Raw genomic sequence first — 19,739 nt, 5'->3', positions numbered from 1 at the left:
AAGGATAAAACTAATAAGATATGAAAAGATATGAATCTGCTGATCAATTTTTAGATGGAATACAAGAAAGGGAGGTGTGAGGAAGTCAGGAAAATAAGTTAATTATTGGTGAGAAATTAAAAAGAGGGATTTTTATTTTTTACTTTTTCTCTTTTTTCTCTTTTTTTCTTTTTCTTTATATGTTAAATGTTTGTACTTTTGTATTTTGATGTATTTTGTATCTTTTTTCATGTTTTGTTATCTATTGTCATGTAATTTCTCTCTTTGTTAAAGCTTAATAAAATATCATTTTTTTAAAAAAGGGAAAAAAGGAAAACAATAAAAAAAATAAAGTTCTTCCTGTGCATGTCTGTTGATGTTCCACTAGGACTGAAACTCTTATCGCCTTTGCTGACATTTATATGGTTTGTCTCTTGTGTGAGTTTGTTGACGAAAATCAAGGATTCCACTCTGCCTGCAGCTCTTTCCACACGTCATACATTTAAATGGTTTCTCCAATGTAAGTCTACTGATGTTTTCTAAGATTTCCACTCCGATCGAAGATCTTTCCACACTCCTTACATTTAAATGGTTTCTCTCCTGTGTGAGTCTGTTGATGTTTTCTGTGGGTTCCACTATCACTAAAGCTCTTCCCGCACTCCACACATTTATATGGTTTTTCCCCTGTGTGAGTTCGTTGATGTCTTCTAAGGTTTCCATTATCACAAAAGCTCTTTCCACACTCCATGCATTTAAATGGTTTCTCCCCTGTGTGTGTCCGTAGATGTTTCCTAAGGGATCCACTTACACTAAAGCTCTTTCCGCATTCCATACATTTATATGGTTTCTCCCCTGTGTGAGTCCGTTGATGTTTTCTAAGGGATCCATTATCACTAAACCTTTTTTCGCAATCCATGCATTTAAATGGTTTCTCCCCTGTGTGAGTCCGTTGATGTGTTCTAAGTTGTCCATTATCACTATATCTCTTCCCACACTCCATACATTTATATGGTTTTTCACCCGTGTGAGTCCGTTGATGTATATTGAGGTGTCCACTCTGACTGAAACTCTTTCCACACTCCATACATTTATATGGTTTCTCTCCTTTGTGAGTCTGTTGATGTCTTCGGAGGGTTGCATTGAAACCGAAGCTTTTTCCACACTCCATGCATTTCAATGGTTTCTCCCCTGTGTGAGTCCGCTGATGTTTTTTAAGGGTTCCATTATCACTGAAGCACTTTCCGCACTCCATGCATTTAAATGGTTTCTCCCCTGTGTGAATCCACTGGTGTAATTTAAGGTCTCCATTCCGACTGAAGCTCTTTCCGCACTCCATACATTTAAATGGTTTCTCCCCTCTGTGAGTCCGTTGATGTCTTCTAAGATTTCCACTTTGACTGAAGCTCTTTCCACACTCCATACATTTAAATGGTTTCTCCCCTGTGTGAGTCCGTTGATGCATATTGAGGTGTGCACTCTTACTGAAGCTCTTTCCACACTCCATACATTTATATGGTTTCTCTCCTGTGTGTGTCCATTGAGGAATATTTAGGTGTGCACTCCGAGTGAAACTTTTCCCACACTCCATAACTTTAAGTGGTTTCTCCCCTGTTGGAGGTCGTTGATGTGAACTATGTGTGCTCATTCAATGACGCATATTCCACATTTCACACATTTTAATTTCTATTCCTAATGAAACCAAAGGTGACCCATCCCCTGGAGATCTGACTGTCTTCTCCATCTCCTTCTTCAGAGTGGGAGGAACGGAAATCCTGTTTGGGTTTCAAGAAAGAGAACTAAGGGAAAGAGAACACATCAAGCTCCATTAGCACCTTCTCCTATTTCAACGTCTCCTACACTCCCTCACCTCCTACCCATGTTCCCAATTTTTAGAAAATGAACTTGCAATGTCATCAAATGATAGTAATTCATCAGCAACTTTCATAATCCTCAATCAATGTTCATAAAGCAGCTTGATTTTTTTAAAAAATGATGTGCTGTCTCATCTTGTGCCCGTCTTCTGACGCAGGACTATCCTAAACCAACACTGAAAAGCAGGATATTCAAGGCAAATAGATAAACTGTACTTGGTAGAATGTGTAGTTCCTTTAAAATGTAGTATTGATTCACTAATGGCCTGAAGTGGTTTTATTTCTGGAGACATGAATTTATTCCTGTTCTGACTTAAAGATCATAATCATACAATCTCATGGGGTGTTAGGGGAGTGTTAGTACCTTTGGTGGGGGACATGTTGTCCACCTTCTGGGGTAATCTACCCACCATTGGTCCCCACCCTGCACTCAGCTCTCACCTGTGGCTTCCAGAAGCTGTCAGCATGGAACAGGGGCCACAATCCTAGGAACAGCTTCAACCGGCAGGCTAAAGCAGGTGAGGATTCCTGAGGGGTCTCAAATCCTTGGTGTATTAAGGAATTCTGTTGCAGGTGGAGGCAGGCCCTGGTGGATGGAGAGGATGAGAACAACAGTGAATCCCACAGTCAAGAAGGCAGATTCTGCCCATTCTGCAGAGGAAAGTGAGGGCAGATGGGGCTGATCAACCAGGGAAGGGAACCCTTCGAGAAGGAAAACTCTGGTCGTAATACTTTGGTACACTCCCTCACTTCCTCTTGAGTTGCTTCAGGAGAAGAAAAAGCTGCAGAGAAAAACCTACACAAATCCAGAGTGGACTCTCTAAGGCGGTTGGATGGTGCCCTGCACACCTCCTTCCAGCCACTCCTGCAGCCAAGCTGATGCCTAACGTACTGCTCTGCTTTCCTTGGGACCATATAAGCCAGGCTGAGAAGGGGGTCTTGTTGTCTAGGCAGCCCAGGACCCCCAAACACACTGCCCAGGCTCACAGTGCTGCTAACACAGCAGTTTCAGGGGGAGCGATGAACTCAGACCTGTGTATCAAAGTCTCTCCAATGTGGAATATGTAAAACAGAAGTGCTGTTTATATCATACATCAATTTAAAAGTATTCAGATTATTTGTCTTTTGAAAAAAAGACCACCAAGTATCGCATGGCCCCTTCAAACCTAATGAAAGTCTTGTGCCTGGAGCTTTTTTGGGTGCAGGACCAGGAAAGCTTCTTCCACCATTATCCTTCCAATCGGGATTCAGGCCTCATCATGGAACTGAAACTACCCTGGTTGCTGTGACTGATGATCTCCGATGGTCTAGAGGCTGAGAGGAAAAGCTGTTTCCTGGTTCTGCTGGATCTCTGAGCGGCTTTGGAGACCTTTGACCATGGTATCCTTCTGGACCCTCTAGGGGAGCTGGGGGGGGGGTCAGACACCTCATCTGTGCTAATACTGGCAGTCTTTGGCCTGTATAGGCACACCCTGTATGTAGAGCCTCCAGCCACAGTCTATCATAAAAATGGGTCCCTTGACTGGCAAGATTCATGCAGTTGCTGTCATCGAATTCTGATGGGTTGTATCTCAGCTTGTCAGTCACTCTGACACTGCCTTCAAAGAATAAGAGGAACAGAAATGCTTTTGAGGTGCAACTTCTATATCAAGCCTGAGAGCCGTTCATGGACTATGGATCCCTGTTTCTGATGACAGGTGTACATTATCCTCATCCTCAATGAACCAGGCAGTGGAAAAGACAATAATGATGGAAGCCTGAGAGAGAGGAAAAGGTTTCTGGCTGCTTCCTGGGTGGGATTGCGGAAACAAAGAGCCGCTTCTGAGAAGGCCTCCCCCCTCCCTCTTGGGATTTCCTCTCCTCTCCAGGGGCACCAATGGTTGGACTTGGCAGAACCGCTGTATCTGCCATTAATTTGATTTTGAATTGATATTAGAACGAATTGATTTTACAATGCATTTTAATTAATTGCTTGTGGTTTTATGTAAACTGTGATACGTTTATTGTTGTAAGCCGCTCTGAGCCCAGCTTCGGCTGGGAAGTGCAGGATATAAATTATTATTATTATTATTATTATTATTATTATTATTATTATTTGGACAGGTCAGGGGCTTATGGGATGGGAATTGGGTGGAGCTTGCAGGAAAGAAGTTGTGTCTTGTTAAAGGAGAAATCTGAGGACCCCCTGGACAAAAAACAAGGATACCAGCCAGGAATACCAGAGCAAAACAGCAGCTAGTAGGCTTGGTCTTTATTGAAGACTGTCGTGACAGGACTCCCACCTGCGACAAGGTGGAACAAGATGGAAGCCCCAAACAAAAGAGAACCCAAACTTTATTAGCTGCTACAATAAACGAAAATCTGCCATTATTCCCTTATGGGGGACACAAGAGCCCTCACAGAGTCCTTTGTAGGTTCTCCATCGGTCAGAGGAAAAAACAGAGGCCAACCAGAGAATAATGAGAAGCAAAGCAGCCAGTAAGCCTGATCTTTACTGAACTGTTGCAACAGGGTCTCCCCTCACACGCAGGAGAGGAGAAGGACCCCGAACCAAGATGTGTCCGCCCTTATATAGACATTTTTAATTGCCCACCTTGGAGTCCAAGACCACCCCCAGAAACATCATAACTACTTCACAGAAAGGGCGGGCTAAAGCAGAAATCTGAGGGGGTTGTTTACCCCCTGTCTGGCAAGTTACCTGCTAATGCTTACTTGATTGATACCCTGGGGAGCCTGGCCAGTCTTTTGTAATGATAAGTACTTAGTTCCTGAGCCAGATCACAGGCTCACCCTATTCACACACAGATATACCCTTAAGACAGGATTTGTGAAGGAAAAGGCAGTGGGGAGGCTGCTCCATTTGACCTTGAAGAGCAAACACCTGGTCAGCCTGGGAGTCAAAATGGCTCCACGGCTGCTCTCCTGTGCAGGTTCAGACATGGGGCCTATATATCTATGTACATGTTTGCCTGCTACATTTACGAACCTTCATTCTATACATAAGACCTTAATTTATTTATTTCACTGCTAACCCCCCCAACAAGAAAGGAATCGGCTGCCATGCGGCCTACAGCTGGAGGGTGGTGGATGGCGGGGGCGAGGGAGCCATGCCTTCCCCCCCCACTACAAAAAAAAACAAGAAGGCCGCCCCAGCAGCCTAGCTGGCCCCCCGCCCAGAAAGAAAAGCCACAAAATTGCAGCCTAGCGTGGCAGAGGGGCCATGTCCCTTCCAATCAGGCCAGAACTTACCTTAATCCAGCCGCCAGGACACGCTCCTGAGGATCCTGATTCTGGAAGGAAGAGAACCCAAAGAGGCTTGGACAAAGGGGTCGGCCTCTTTTCTTTGGCCTTTGCCCCACCCCCGGCCGGCCATCCATTGTCCTCCCTGACCTGTTTCCCAGCCAAGTTCATCACACCCTTTTGTCTTCATCCGACTACCTGTCTGGCACTCACCCCCCCCCCACCTATACATAAATTCCTGCAACAGTCTGGACAGGCAGGGACTTAAGGGGCCTTATGGGGCAGGAAGAGGATGGAGCTTGTAGGAAGGAAGGGTGGGGGGACTGGACCCCCCACTTTCCAGGGATCCCTCTCTGGTCGCCTTGAAGGGGTGGCCGATTCCTGAGGGGGAGGGGGAAACCAAAGCGGCCCCTCCAGAGAATCCACGCGGGCGCCACGATGGAGACGTGTCCCCAAAGACTGACCTACCTAGCTCTACCCCCCCCCCAATGCTGCCCTTCCCTGCCCCAGGGATGCTCCCCCTCCCCACTTCCTCGATCCCCTCCCTCTGTCCCAGAGTCTCCCCTGAACCCAAAGGCCCCCCTTGGCGTGGCTCACCCGTCGCCCTGCGCCCCCATCTCTCCGTCCGGAGGGCCCCCCCCCCAAGACGAGCAGGGGAGGGACATGGGGTCTCTATCCAGGCGTCCCTCACGCCCGTTAACCCTTTCATGGCTCACCTCTCTCCGCACGGAACCCACAGCGCCCCAGGGATGCCTGCGCGGGGAAATGGGGCGAGGGGGCTTCGTGGGGTCCCCTGGGTGGGCCTCCTAAGGGCCCAAGGAAAACCCCCTTCGCAGCACGCGTGCAGGGATCCAGATCCACGACAGGCGCTTTCGGGAGCTGGAGGGGGTCTCTGGATCCTTCTCTCGCCTCCCCGGCGACCCCTTTACCTCTTTCTCCTCGCTCGCGATTCTCCTTTCCTTTCCTGCAACATCCACGTGGGGGGGGGGATTTACCTGCCGCCCCTCCTCTCCTTTCCGAAAGCGCGCAACCCTAGATCTGCGGGGCAGAGCAGCAATCCGGCGCAGAAGCTCCACTTGCGGGAAGAAGCAGGCAGTTTGGGAGGGGGGCTCATTCCCGGAACAGAGGTCGGATGGCGAGGAGGAGGAGCAACATATTGGGGAGGGGATTTGGGGTTTGCGGTGGCGGGGTGTGGGAAGGATGTGCCGGGAGGGTGGAATTTGGGGGGCGGGGAGGAGAGGAAGGTGTCCCCCCTCCCCTCTTCCTCCTGAGAATCAGGAGATTGGGGCTGGGCTGATCCCGGCAATCCTTCTGCAAAGTGGGGTCCCCCCCCCACAATGTTTATATTGCAAATTCCTTCCCTCCCCCACCCCACGCCACGAGCTTAGATCCGTCCGTGTTTTAGGTATTGCTGCTGTTAAATCCGGGGGGGGGGGGCAGTCAAGACAGAAATCCATCGGGATGGTGGGTTGAATCCTGATACTTTCCAAGGTGAAGCGCAGGAAAGCCTTGCAGCTAGGGGGATGTGTGAACACTGTTGTGGTGCTTTGGGGAAGAGGGTAGTTAAAAGGTGTGGGAAAGTGGGGTTGTGGTGGAGCGATGAACCCCAAAGGACTGAGAATGCACTGTGAACAGGACTGGCCCACTCTAGCCTCACCCCCTTGCCTAAAAGGTACCCCGCAATGTGACAGAATTGTGACTCCTGCCCTCAGCAAGTAAAATACCCCCATTCCTTGAAATGGAGGGAGCCGTGGGCTGTGGTTCTGTCTGTGTGTCTCAGGCAAGGGGGGGGGCTGCTCTGTGTGTTTTGCTAGCAGTTAAAATGCACATTTTTGAGGGGAAAACTTTCTGTTTCTGCGCTTTGCTGGGGCTGGAGAACTGGGGCTGGAGGGCCAGCTGTGTCTTTGTGTGTGTGTGTGTGTGTGTGTGTGTGAGAGAGAGAGAGAGAGAGAGAGAGAGAGAGAGAGAGAGGGAAAACACCCCCGGCTGAGGGCTGGGGCTGCAGAGATCGGGCTCATTCCCCCCCCTTGGCACAACTGCGAGTTCTCTGCCCAGGACTGGCAGGCTGTGCAGCCGAGGGCGGCATTTATTTATGAGTCTTTTTTCTTTCACACTCACAGGAGGAATGGACTCCGTTACAAGGCACGGTGAATAATTTTGGCAAATTCAAACGCAAATATGGTGGAGCGATGAACCCCAAATGACTGAGAACTCCTTGAGAATACCCCCCCCCCCATGAGCCCCAGTGAGACCTGGACCTAACCAGCCAGGTCTTTTGAAGCATGACAAAACACCCTGGATGTTCGGAGCAGTTTGCATACGCAGACTCCTGGGTAGCGGTGCTGAGATAGAGCCCTACCTGGTTACAGAAATTGAAAGGACAGTATTGTACCTCTCTGATGGTGAAGTGGGCACTAAAGGAGGCAAAAGTAATCAAACCCCAAAAGAAAGAGCACTTTTCCAGAGGAGAGGTGAAAACGAAATAATCAATGTGGCCCCCAATGGCTCCCACTGTTACGGAATGGGGGGGCATACAAACAGAGGTTTACTCCCGAGTAAACCACATAGGTCTGTATAGTTAAAGCCATGGTTTTCCCAGTAGTGATGTATGGAAGTAAAAGCTGGAGCATCAAGAAGGCTGATCGCCGAAGAATTTATGCTTTTGAATTATGGTGCTGGAGGAGACTCTGGAGAGTCCCATGGACTGCAAGAAGATCATACGTATCCATTTTTAAGGAAATCAGCCCTGAGTGCTCACTGGAAGGACAGATCCTGAAGCTGAGGCTCCAAGACTTTGGCACCTCATGAGAAGAGAAGACTCCCTGGAAAAGACCCTGATGTTGGGGAAGATGGAGGGCACAAGGAGAAGGGGACGGCAGAGGACGAGGTGGTTGGACAGTGTCCTCGAAGCTACAAACATGAATCTGACCAAACTGCGGGAGGCAGTGGAAGACAGGAGTGCCTGGCGTGCTCTGGTCCATGGGGTCACAAAGAGTTGGACACGACTAAAGGACTAAACAAACCACATAGGGTCAGAGGCAATGACCCCAAAGTAACCCCGCTATACAAGGGCTCCCCTCGTCCTTTCACAACATTGCACCAAGCACCACACAAGACCCCAACACCCCAAGAATAAAGCACCATTTGTGACCGCGTATCCTGGTGCTATATACAGGCAAGCAGTATGAATGAACGATGTATTTTATGAATGGACAATTTATTTGCATGAGGATGCGTCCTGACCAATCAAATCTAGCCCTTCAGCCAATCCCAGCAATGGTATGGCTCTGCAGGAGCTGCTCAGCGCAGCTATCTTCCATGATTCAAGGAGCGCTGACAAGGTGACAACAGTTCCTGCTGAGAGAACAATGGGCTAAATTCATCGAAACCTTGTTACCTTGTAATCCACTCATAAAACTGGATCCAATGTATCGAGGCCAAGTCAAGTCATTTCCGAACCCACTGTCTGTATTGTGAATAGCCAAAAACGCTTAGAAATTAATAGAAAATCACTGGTTTCAACGATTCTCTTCATTCCACCACCAATTTGCGTCATTGGCTAAGGGCTTGGAAACCACTCTGTCCCCACCATAATCCCTCAAGCGGGAGGTCACGTACTCACAGGAAGGTACTCATAGGTGTCAATCGCTGGGCAAAGGCTCTCCTCTGGACTTGCCCAGGTGCCAGACTATGCAAACCAAAGTTCTATTGTTCTTTTTCAGTAGGTGCTTAGAATGTACTTCCCAATAAATATCCTGTATTTGCCTGTTCCCCTGACACATTCTTCCTATGTGAATCATGTATAACCCTCCCCTTTTCTGATGTAGTTATGATGCTCCACAAACTGCATGCTGGGATAAGATAGAAACTTTTAAAAGTCCTTGTCACCCCATCCTCGGGGTTCAATTCCTCCTTCAACCTGTTGTGCAATAAACTTTGATCTACAGCTATTTGCTCTGGTTCGTGGCTGGACTCCTTCCTTTATTCCGCAGGGACCCACAGACTCTGCCCAACGAGCTGGGTGGCTGAGCAGTCTCGCACCTGGGTCCCCCCCCCCGTAACACCAAATTAGCCTTTTATTGGCCAGACCTAGGAGTTTTGATAACCTTTGGGGTGATACGGAAAGGGGGGGGCATGTCTTCTTTACCTTCTTCTTCGCTACAATATATCCATTTATTCCAATTGTCAATGTCAAAAGGGACTAAAATCTATAAAATTCATAGAAAATCAGCGTGCCAGTTTGCTCAATTACTCTAGGACTCCATCACACCTTCCCTGTCCAGCATAATCCCTCAAGCAAGGTGTCAAGACCCTAATCCTTTCAAATTGCTCTGATCAGCCTTTCCTCCAGACAATGTCAGGTGGCAGAGCTATGCATATTTGGGACTATTGTTTTCTCATCCCCAGGAAGTGTTTATCTGTGCATATCTCCAGCTCTGCATATTCCCCCCTCCCTCCTCCTTATGTTAATCCGGTGTAGCTCTGCATATTCCCCCCTCCCTCCTCCATATGTTAATCTGTGTAACCCAACCTCCCTTTAATATATTCATGATGTAATCTGTGTAACCAAACCTCTCTTTAATGTATTCATGACGTGTTTTGCACTGTATTCTGGGACATGGAGGGAGTTTCAAAAACTCATGTCACCCCTTTCTCACTGTTCAATCTCATCTTGAACCTGTTGGCCAATAAACTCGGATCTCCGCATCTTGCTCCTGTCTCCGGCTGAGCTCATTTTCCTCTGCAGGGACCCACGGACTTAGTCCGATGAGCTGGGTGGCAGAGCAGCCTCGCACCCAGATTTTAGCCGTAACAGTTGGCGCCCAACGTGGGGCTTGCGGTTCTCCCGCGTTGCTGACCGGGGCCCCCGAAATCTTCAGCCGGCACCAGGCCATTTTGCCTGGGAAGATCCTTTGGACCCCCGGCCATCTTCCGGGCGGTAATCAAAAGCCCCAGGAGTTCAGCCGGGGAGCAAAGAGGGATCCAGCCGGCTTATTCATCGATCCCGGGATCATCATAGAAGACGCGTGAGTATGAGGAAAAGGAAAATCCAGTCCACTGGTGGGAAAGGGGTGGAAATCTCCTGGCAATTGAATTCTCTGCCCTCCTCTCTATCGCTCCTTCTCGCCTGTCTCTTGGTCCAATTGGTGAGAGAGACCGTGGACTGCTGCTCGGCCCAAAAGGGGGGTTCTGAGCTCTATCTCTTTCTCCTCTCAAACCCTCCAGTCAGCCGCACCAACTGAGAGTCCGAAAGTAAGACGGAGAGACCCGACTTGAAAAACAGCCGACTCTCCGCAACGGGCATCTCAGTTGAAAGCAAGGGGCTGGAGTTCTTCCGAACTTCCCGAGCGCCCTTACGGAGGGGGCAGGAAGGGGTCTGGCTTTCTATCAATTAATCCCAGTCGCACTGGTCGCTGCCACGTAACACGTTTATCGTGCATGAGCCCGCTTCCAAAAGCAAGGGGGATTTTCGGTTCAAAACTCTATCCAGGGATCACCCGATCTGGCACCGCACGGCGCGGGCGTTCAGTAGGGCCCCTTTTCCTGAGATTGTGGCGATAGGTAGGAGGTTGCCAGGAGGGATAGCCCATGAGGAATTGGGCAGGATCGGCAGAGTGGAAAAGGACCCCAGGTTATTGACTAAGGAAATAGGAAGGAAATATAAGGAACCGGATAGCTAGAGCTCTTTAAAAACCCACTAAGGAAGTCGCCAAGCGACGAAAGACCCCTCTTTACTATAGCCCCCTGTACAAGTTACCCAAATCCTAATCAACCCCTCTCCTTCTCCCTTCTCTATCCCCCCCAAAAGAAAACAACAACAAAAGCGACAACAACAACACATGCTTATACAAAGGGGTACCCAGTCAACTAAGCATTGTGAGCCCTGCCAGTTTGGTTAACTGGTGGTGTTTGAAGAGGCAAGGAGGCTCTTAAAACCATGTGGGACCTTCCTACTAATTTCACTTAATGAAGCTAAAGGAAGCAGCCCAACTCCTTGCAATAACCAACTAAAGGATGAGAGTATATATGTTTACGTGTTGTCTGTTATGTGTGTTGTGTGTTAATACATATATGAGAATATATATGTTTACATGTTGTCTGTTATGTGTGTTGTGTGTTAATACATATATGAGAATATGTGTGTTTACATGTTGTCTGTTATGTGTGTTGTCTGTTCCTTCTGTCTCTGACAGACTGCCTTTCTTAAGCGCGCATAGTTTAAACTGCAAGCTTGCTTCAAAATTTAAATCTAAGGAAGCCATGCTGGACCTTATCAGTCCTAAATAAGACAAAATGAGAATGAAGGGTGCAAATGTTTACCCCACCTCTTGCTTTGAGTGGTTATATCAACTGAAATAACCCTATGCTTATAAAATATTCTCTCCCAGATTCTCTTCCTATCTTATCTTAGGAAAACTGTTCTTCCTTTAGAGGGTTCTGTATAAAACTGGGTACTTTTATTTTCCTCTTCCCTAGTACATGATAGGAGCATTGATTGTGCTCTCTTCCCCAGTAGTGCCTGTGTACATAACTATGTGTGTGTAGTACAAATCTTGCTGTGAACCCTATATTTTGGAGGGTTGGACTAGATGACCCCAGGGTCCCTTTCAACTCTCCCAATTTGTGGCTGTGCGGAAGGACATGTGTCCGCAAGTATTGCAGGGTAATTCTTAAATTCTGGTGTGGTGATGGAGTTGAAATTCAGCCTAGCTTTGCTCTTTAGTTTTAAAAGGTGAGAGGTGAAGCTGTGATGTTTTGAAGCACAACTGGTAATATCAAGCATTTGAGTGATTACAGTGTTTATCATTTTGTCTACTATTTAAAATCAGACTTCAAAGTCAATTCAAGGTTTCAACACATACAAATACATATGGGCCTTGACCAATCCTGTAAATAAAGGGGCAGGAAAATTTTGTCTGCAAATGGTAAGGCCGAAATAACTTAGAATGTTTAAAAAAAAAAATAATCCTATGAATTCTGACTCTCTGGCCATTTTTTTCCCATATATAAGGGCGTGGCATTGTTCCGCGAATGGCCAGAGGGATATTAGCCCTTTCCTGTACATAAAGGAAGCAGTCGCTTTGCTTGGGCTGAAATTGCTAGCTTTTGTTGGTGAATACTTCAATTGCTGAGTTTCCCTTTTTTGTTTTAAATCTAACCCTCTTTTAAAATCTACTCCTTACCCTTCCCTTATTCAAATTCTAATTTTGCCAAAAGATGCAACATTTCAATAGTATAAAAGATTTGCTGAGACATGAACTCCACACATGCACAGAGACTAGATCAGCTAAAAAAAAAAATTAGGAAAAGGAGAGAGAGAGAGAGAGGAAGGAGGGGGAACTGTAGGGGGGGGAGAGGAGGTTTATGTAAAACTTGGAACCATTGAGAGAAATCGCCCTTAATGTGTCTCAAGTTTGAAATCTTAACATGCCAAATTCTTTTCACAGGTAAATATCAAAGCATTCCACCCCTCAATGGGATTTAAGTCACAGACTTTGTTTGTGTGCATTTTAGGAACAGCATTTCCTGACAGGCTTCTCACATGAAATAATTTTCCCTTTTAACAGGATATGTGAACCCCGATAACAAAGTGTTTGTCCCTTTTTCCTCCCACAACAACTTTCTTTCTGTTCTGTGAAATCCCTGCTGTATTAGTGACTTCCATCCCTTTGTGTCTTTGACACTTTTAAAGTTATAAATAATCTGTTTCCATTTATTTAATCCGTTTTTCCATGATGTCTATGAAATTAATCGAAGCATAACCAAACATTGTTTGTGGAATGGTATTTGTTTACCTTTTGCCTGAGCATTTCTTATTAATTCTGTCATTTTGGCTAGTTCAAGGTACTTGCACAAAGTTACATTGCCATTAAGTCATTTTCCAGTATTTTGCTATTAACACTCTAGCCGATGTTGTCACATCAAGAAACACTCTTTTATTTTCATTGTTACTTCAGATTTCTTAAAATTCTGTGTCTTAGCATTTATTTATTTTGGTTCCTCATAGGTCATTGTGTGTGTGTGTGTTTGTGTGTGTGTTTTATTATTATTTTAACTGTGTCTTTTAAGTCCACCCTGTCCTTACAGGATATCACTTCTACAAGTGTGTTACTACAGATCCAATGAAAAGCTTCGCTACCACGAGACTTATTACCTGCAACAACAGACACCAAAGTTTTCAAAGTGGCCACAGCAATTTCTTTCAAAGGGGAAGTGGGGCTGACAAAGAGGGGAGGAGTTGAATTGCAAGGACATTTTTGACTTTTATATTCAACTGATATTTAATTAGTTTGTTGTGTATTATGTGTTATTATGTAGGAATGTTGAAATGTGTTTGACAGTGTTATTTCCACAAAGGGAGGAATTTTTGTGTGTGTGTGTGTGTGTAATTGTCTTATGTTTAATGTACACTGCCTTATTCCTTATACCCCAATGGAGGATTTTCATACATTTTATGCTTTCTAATGGATCAGGCTATTGTGTAGTTCAATGTTTAGATAACCACATTTCGCTGTCCCACCTGGCACACTGCCAACCTTCCCTACCCATTTTAAAATGTGTTAAAACTCGCTTTACCAAGGAGAAGCTTCAGGAAGGTGTATATGCCTTGATTTAGCAGGAATGATCCCTTATAGAGTTAAATTGACTTATTTGGACAAGTGCCCCTTTTAAGAATGGTTTTCTTTTAACAGATTGGTTTGAAGAGTTAAGAACCATGGGGCAAGATAAATTCAAATTGGACCCAGTGTGAATTGGGCATGTGTATCCAGGCTGCAATTAGCTTTTGGTCCTTTTAAGTGCAAGTGAGCAACTTCCCATGACTGCAAGACCAGAGCCTCTAAAATATAACCCCATAGAAAGGCCAAGGTAAAGACATTTCCCTCAGGACGTGTCCAAACCTGCCAGCTGTGATGGGTGCCAGGCAACATGGCTAATATGAAAGCCCTAAGTGGATTCACCAGGGATTGCCACTACTGTGACACGTGAGACCACAGAAGAGCTACCTTGACACCTGAGAACACAAAATGGCGGGGGGCAAAGCAAACTGCATTTTTTTCCCAGTCAATAGTGGACCTTCCTGCTAAACGTAAAGCATAGACCACTACTGAACAAAATACAACAGGTGTTCCTTTATGCGATATCCTATATCCAGCTATCTGCACTACTATACTTGCAAATGACCTTAAGAGGCATGGCTTGCAAGTCCCCTTCAGGTTTGCACAAACCCACACATCTAGTACGATAGATACAAAGTTATTATTTATATAGTGCATATCTATATAACATAAACATACATTGTATTGGTCCGTGTTGCTCCCTCCTTTGTTGCCCTGCTCAACCCACCTCCTTTTCCATTAGGGCCTATTCCCACTCACACGGCACCCCTACCTTCACCGAGATTTAGGGAGCGGAGAAAAGATTTGCAAGTTCTTACAGAACTTTAATGCAAATCTATCTCCGAATGGGGGACTGATACGGAAAGGGGGGGGCATGTCTTCTTTACCTTCTTCTTCGCTACAATATATCCATTTATTCCAATTGTCAATGTCAAAAGGGACTAAAATCTATAAAATTCATAGAAAATCAGCGTGCCAGTTTGCTCAATTACTCTAGGACTCCATCACACCTTCCCTGTCCAGCATAATCCCTCAAGCAAGGTGTCAAGACCCTAATCCTTTCAAATTGCTCTGATCAGCCTTTCCTCCAGACAATGTCAGGTGGCAGAGCTATGCATATTTGGGACTATTGTTTTCTCATCCCCAGGAAGTGTTTATCTGTGCATATCTCCAGCTCTGCATATTCCCCCCTCCCTCCTCCTTATGTTAATCTGGTGTTGCTCTGCATATACCCCCCTCCCTCCTCCATATGTTAATCTGTGTAACCCAACCTCCCTTTAATATATTCATGATGTAATCTGTGTAACCAAACCTCTCTTTAATGTATTCATGACGTGTTTTGCACTGTATTCTGGGACATGGAGGGAGTTTCAAAAACTCATGTCACCCCTTTCTCACTGTTCAATCTCATCTTGAACCTGTTGGCCAATAAACTCGGATCTCCGCATCTTGCTCCTGTCTCCGGCTGAGCTCATTTTCCTCCGCAGGGACCCACGGACTTAGTCCGATGAGCTGGGTGGCAGAGCAGCCTCGCACCCAGATTTTAGCCGTAACAGGGGGCATACAACACTCAGACTCCAGATCTTTTTCCCTTGGGGGTTCCCATGCTGATGCCTCCCCCCCCCTTTCACCCAGCCAGCCCATGACAGCAACAGCAGCAACAAAAACAGTAAAATCAGTACGATAATAATATGCACACTGGTCCTCAGGCAGGAAGAATAATAACTTCTGGGACTATACTATCTTCCCCAAACCATAGAAGAAGTAGCAGCTCTGGGGTTGCCCCATGGGGTTCTTGAGTGAAGATGGGACCCATCAGGAGACTTCCCTGGTACCTGCAACCCATCCTTCCCCCTCTTGCAATGAGACTTGGGGAAAATATCCCATTAAATTACAGTATTTTAAGTTTCCTTCAGAATGCGCAGGGGGCAGGGATGAAGTTCTGGTGAAGAAGAGGTGTTTGGAGATCATGCGGTGGTGGGGGTGAGAGAGTTTGGTGCAAAAACCAGTCACACACATATGCATCCGTCTTCCATGCTTGAGTACAGCAACTCCAGGGCATGAGCTAAGTATCAGTAGGGTAGGGGCCACGTGTAGAGCAATTCCCATGCTGATGTCAAAAAACACACAGAGGCAGCAGGACTTCTTCAGTAATAGTTTACTGAGCTTTCAAAGCATACAGTTGTCACTGGGTCCCCAGTGAGGCACAAAACTTAGCTCCTGAGAGCAAATCCAGTTTCAGCAGTAAAATCATACAGCACACAGGATATCTAAGTCAGGCACACAAAGCAGCATAAGGGAGCAAGGGAGGAAAGAGGGTGGAATGACACAGGGCAGTGGATGTGTGTCTTTCGCTTCCTGTCGTCTGGGAGAGAAGTCAGCAACTCGGCAGCTGCAGGGACGTCACGAAGAAAAGCTTTCTGCCGTTCCTTCAGGCACATCCCAGAAACACACACTGTGATCTGTGGTGTATTGCCATATCAGTTGTTCTTCAAAGGTTATCAGGATATGGTCTAGAAACCGGTATTGATAAGATATCAATATATCACCCAGCCCTAATCCTCACCCACCACCAACAATCCAGATAAACCCTCTCTCCTTCTCTATCAAAAGGTGCTTTACATCTTAGATCATAATCACATTGTTTGACACTGCCTTCAATATTTCTTTACTATACAGTTTTACACATAAATACCAGAACTTCACATACACAACATGTGTTAAAGACAGATTTCCTTCTGAGTTCATTTCTGTGAAGAAAAGAGTGGACTCTGAGAGGAAAATGTCCCGTTCTCCATACATCTAAATGGGTTCTTACATCTGAGAGTCTCTGTATTTTCCTTAAACATTTCTTTGTAAATAAAGAACTTTGTTTCAACTCCAAAGGTTCTTCCTGTCCGTGAATCTGTTGATTTAGAATTTCCACCAAGACTGAACCTCTATCGACTTTACTGATATTTATAAGGTTTGTATTTTGTGTGAGTTTGTTGACATAAATCAAGGGTTCCACTCTGACTGCAGCTCCTTCCACAGTCCATACATTTAAACAGTTTCTCCCCTGTGTGTCTGCTGATGTTTTCTAAGATTTCCATAATGACTGAAGCTCTTTCCGCACTCCATGCATTTCTCCCCTGTGTGAGTCCGTTGATGTTTTTTAAGGGTCCCATTATCACCAAAGCTCATTCCGCACTCCATACATTTAAATGGTTTCTCTCCTGTATGAGTCCGTTGATGTATATTGAGGTGTGCACTCTGACTGAAGCACTTTCCGCACTCCATGCATTTAAATGGTTTCTCTCCTGTGTGAGTCCGCTGATGTGTTCTAAGGTCTCCATTCTGACTGAAGCACTTTCTGCACTCCATGCATTTAAATGGTTTTTCCCCCGTGTGAGTCCGTTGATGTTTTCTAAGGTCTCCATTCTGACTGAAGCACTTTCCGCACTCCATGCATTTAAATGGTTTTTCCCCCGTGTGAGTCCGTTGATGTTTTCTAAGGTCTCCATTCTGACTGAAGCACTTTCCGCACTCCATGCATTTAAATGGTTTCTCCCCTGTGTGAGTCCGCTGATGTGTTCTAAGGGATCCATTTTCGCTAAAGCTCTTTCCGCACTCCATACATTTAAATGGTTTCTCTCCTGTGTGAGTCTGTTGATGTATATTGAGGTGTGCACTCTGACTGAAGCACTTTCCGCACTCCATGCATTTAAATGGTTTTCCCCCTGTGTGAGTCCGTTGATGTTTTTTAAGTGTTCCATTATCACTAAAGCCCTTTCCGCACTCCATACATTTAAATGGTTTTTCTCCTGTGTGAATCCGCTGGTGTAATTTAAGGACTCCATTCTGACTGAAGCACTTTCCGCACTCTAGGCATTTAAATGGTTTCTCCCCCGTGTGAGTCCGTTGATGTTTTCTAAGGTCTCCATTCTGACTGAAGCACTTTCCGCACTCCATGCATTTAAATGGTTTTTCCCCCGTGTGAGTCCGTTGATGTTTTCTAAGGTCTCCATTCTGACTGAAGCACTTTCCGCACTCCATGCATTTAAATGGTTTCTCCCCTGTGTGAGTCCGCTGATGTGTTCTAAGGGATCCATTTTCGCTAAAGCTCTTTCCGCACTCCATACATTTAAATGGTTTCTCTCCTGTGTGAGTCTGTTGATGTATATTGAGGTGTGCACTCTGACTGAAGCACTTTCCACACTCCATGCATTTAAATGGTTTTCCCCCCGTGTGAGTCCGTTGATGTCTTTTAAGGGTTCCATTATCACTAAAGCCCTTTCCGCACTCCATACATTTAAATGGTTTCTCCCCTGTTGGAGGTCGTTGATGTGAACTATGTGTGCTCATTCAATGAAGCATATTCCACATTTCACACATTTTCATTTCTGTTCCTAATGGGGGGAAAAGGTGCACCATTCCCTGGAGTTCTGACTGTCTTCTCCATCTCCTTCTTCAGAGTGGGAGGAAAGGGAATCCTGTTTGGGTTTCCAGAACTAAGGGAAAGAGAACACATCAAGCTCCATCAGCTCCTTCTCCTATTTCAACGTCTCCTACATCCCCCCACCTCCTACCCATGTTTCCAATTTTTAGGAAGTGAAGTTGCAATGTCAAATGATAGTAATTCATGAGCAAGTTTCGACGAATTTATTCCGGTTCTGTCTCAAATATCATAATCATATGATGTCTTGGGGTGTTAGGAGAGCATTAGTTCCTTTGGTGGGGGTCATGTCATGCTCCTTATGGGGTAATCTATCCATCAATGGTCCCCAACCTGCACTCAGTTCTCACCTGTGGCTTCCAGAAGCTGTCAGGATGGAATAGGGGCCACAAGCCCAGGAACGGTTTCAACCGGCCGGCTAAACCAGGTGAGAATAGCTGATGGGTCTCAAATCCTTGGTGGGTTGGGGAATTCTGCTGCAGGTGAAGGCAGGCCCTGGTGGATGGAGAGGATGAGAACAACAGTGAATCCCACAGTCAGGAAGGCAGATTCTGCCCATGCTGCAGAGGAAAGTGAAGGGCAGATGGAGCTTGTCAACCTGGGAAGCAAGGTCCTCGAGAAGGAAAACTGTTTTCCTAAACCTTCACTGCCTGGTTTTCTTCAGGAAAAGAGGGTTGGATGGTGTCCTGCACACCTCCTTCCAGCCACTCCTGCAGCCAAGCTGGTGCCAAAAGTACTGCTCTGCTTTCCTTGGGACCATCTAAGCCAGGCTGAGAAGGGGCTCTTGTTGTCTAGGCAGCCCTGAACCCTCAAACACACTGTCCACACTTGCTGTACTGCTAACACAGCAGTTTTCGGGGCAGCGATGAACTCAGACCTGTGTATCAAAATCTCTCCAATGTGGAATATGTAAAACAGAAGTGCTGTTTATATCATACATCAATTAAAAAGTATTCAGAATATTTGTCTTTTGAAGAAAAGACCACCAAGTATCTGATGGCCCCTTTAGTACTAAATTTCTCTGCTGAATGAATTTTTTGCTGCCTCTGAGTGTTTTTTCCTACTCTGCTAACTATATGTCAGTCTTGGAGATCGTTATGGAGGAGCAAGATCTGCAACCTAAAGCCCTAAACAGCCTCGGCCCTGTAGACCTGAAGGAGCGTCTCCACCCCCATCCTTCAGTCTGAACACTGAGGTCCTCCTCTGAGGGTCTTCTGCTGGTTCCCTCCCTGCAAGAAGTGAGGGTACAAAGAACCAGGCAGAGGGCCTTCTGGGTGGTGGCGCCCACCCTGTGGAACACCCTCCCTTCAGAGCTCAAGGAAATGAACAACTATCTGACATTTAGAAGATAGCAGAAGGTAGACCTGTATCTGGAGGTTTTTAATATTTGATGTTTTACTGTCTTTTATGTGTACTGGAAGCTGCCCAGAGTGGCTGTGGAAACCCAACCAGATGGACTACATATACATATGCAGATGAACTACATTGTATAAATACTACAATCATTCTTATCATCTTGTGATTTTTTGCAGTTATTTTGGAATTAGTACTGTGAAATCAGATCACAAAATGTTATGGGTGGAGAAAATCACAGGG

At 46.0% G+C, this 19,739-nt stretch overlaps 3 protein-coding genes across 5 annotated transcripts in view; all 3 read right to left on the bottom strand.

Annotated features, from left to right (window-relative positions):
* Positions 1 to 6,160, bottom strand: part of LOC309351827 (uncharacterized protein) — an 88,979-nt gene extending 82,819 nt beyond the window's left edge. The window contains exons 1-2 of the mRNA XM_081879873.1: positions 6,020 to 6,160; positions 5,100 to 5,140 (exon numbers count right to left, since the gene is read on the bottom strand). The gene's annotated coding sequence lies outside the window, so the exon portion shown is untranslated. The remainder of the gene's footprint in view (positions 1 to 5,099; positions 5,141 to 6,019) is intronic.
* LOC309351813 (uncharacterized protein) overlaps positions 1 to 19,739 on the bottom strand; it is a 146,412-nt gene that overhangs the window by 122,212 nt on the left and 4,461 nt on the right. The gene's annotated exons all lie outside the window — the stretch shown is intronic.
* Positions 201 to 18,310, bottom strand: LOC309351920 (uncharacterized protein). 3 transcript variants are annotated; one of them, XM_081880119.1, is made up of 2 exons: positions 18,270 to 18,310; positions 201 to 1,846 (listed from the first exon to the last, which is right to left on the bottom strand). In XM_081880119.1, the coding sequence occupies exon 2, from the start codon at positions 1,622 to 1,624 to the stop codon at positions 506 to 508; it is 1,119 nt and encodes a 372-aa protein (XP_081736245.1). In that variant the 5' UTR covers positions 1,625 to 1,846; positions 18,270 to 18,310; the 3' UTR covers positions 201 to 505. The 3 variants fall into 3 exon arrangements, with proteins under 3 accessions (XP_081736245.1, XP_081736244.1, XP_081736246.1); XM_081880118.1 differs by lacking the exon at positions 18,270 to 18,310 and adding an exon at positions 2,292 to 2,355 and having other exon boundaries at positions 201 to 1,775; XM_081880120.1 differs by lacking the exon at positions 18,270 to 18,310 and adding an exon at positions 2,292 to 2,334 and having other exon boundaries at positions 201 to 1,751.

Source organism: Podarcis erhardii, assembly GCF_964252035.2.
Source record: "Podarcis erhardii genome assembly, chromosome: 10".
Taxonomy (NCBI): Eukaryota; Metazoa; Chordata; class Lepidosauria; order Squamata; family Lacertidae; genus Podarcis; species Podarcis erhardii.
The sequence above is the reverse complement of the archived record's forward strand: the minus strand, read 5'-3'. Positions and strand labels throughout refer to the sequence as shown.

Excerpts from the sequence above, each read along its gene's own strand:
- LOC309351920 (XM_081880119.1), bottom strand. The coding sequence starts at position 1,624 with ATGAGCACACATAGTTCACATCAACGACCTCCAACAGGGGAGAAACCA.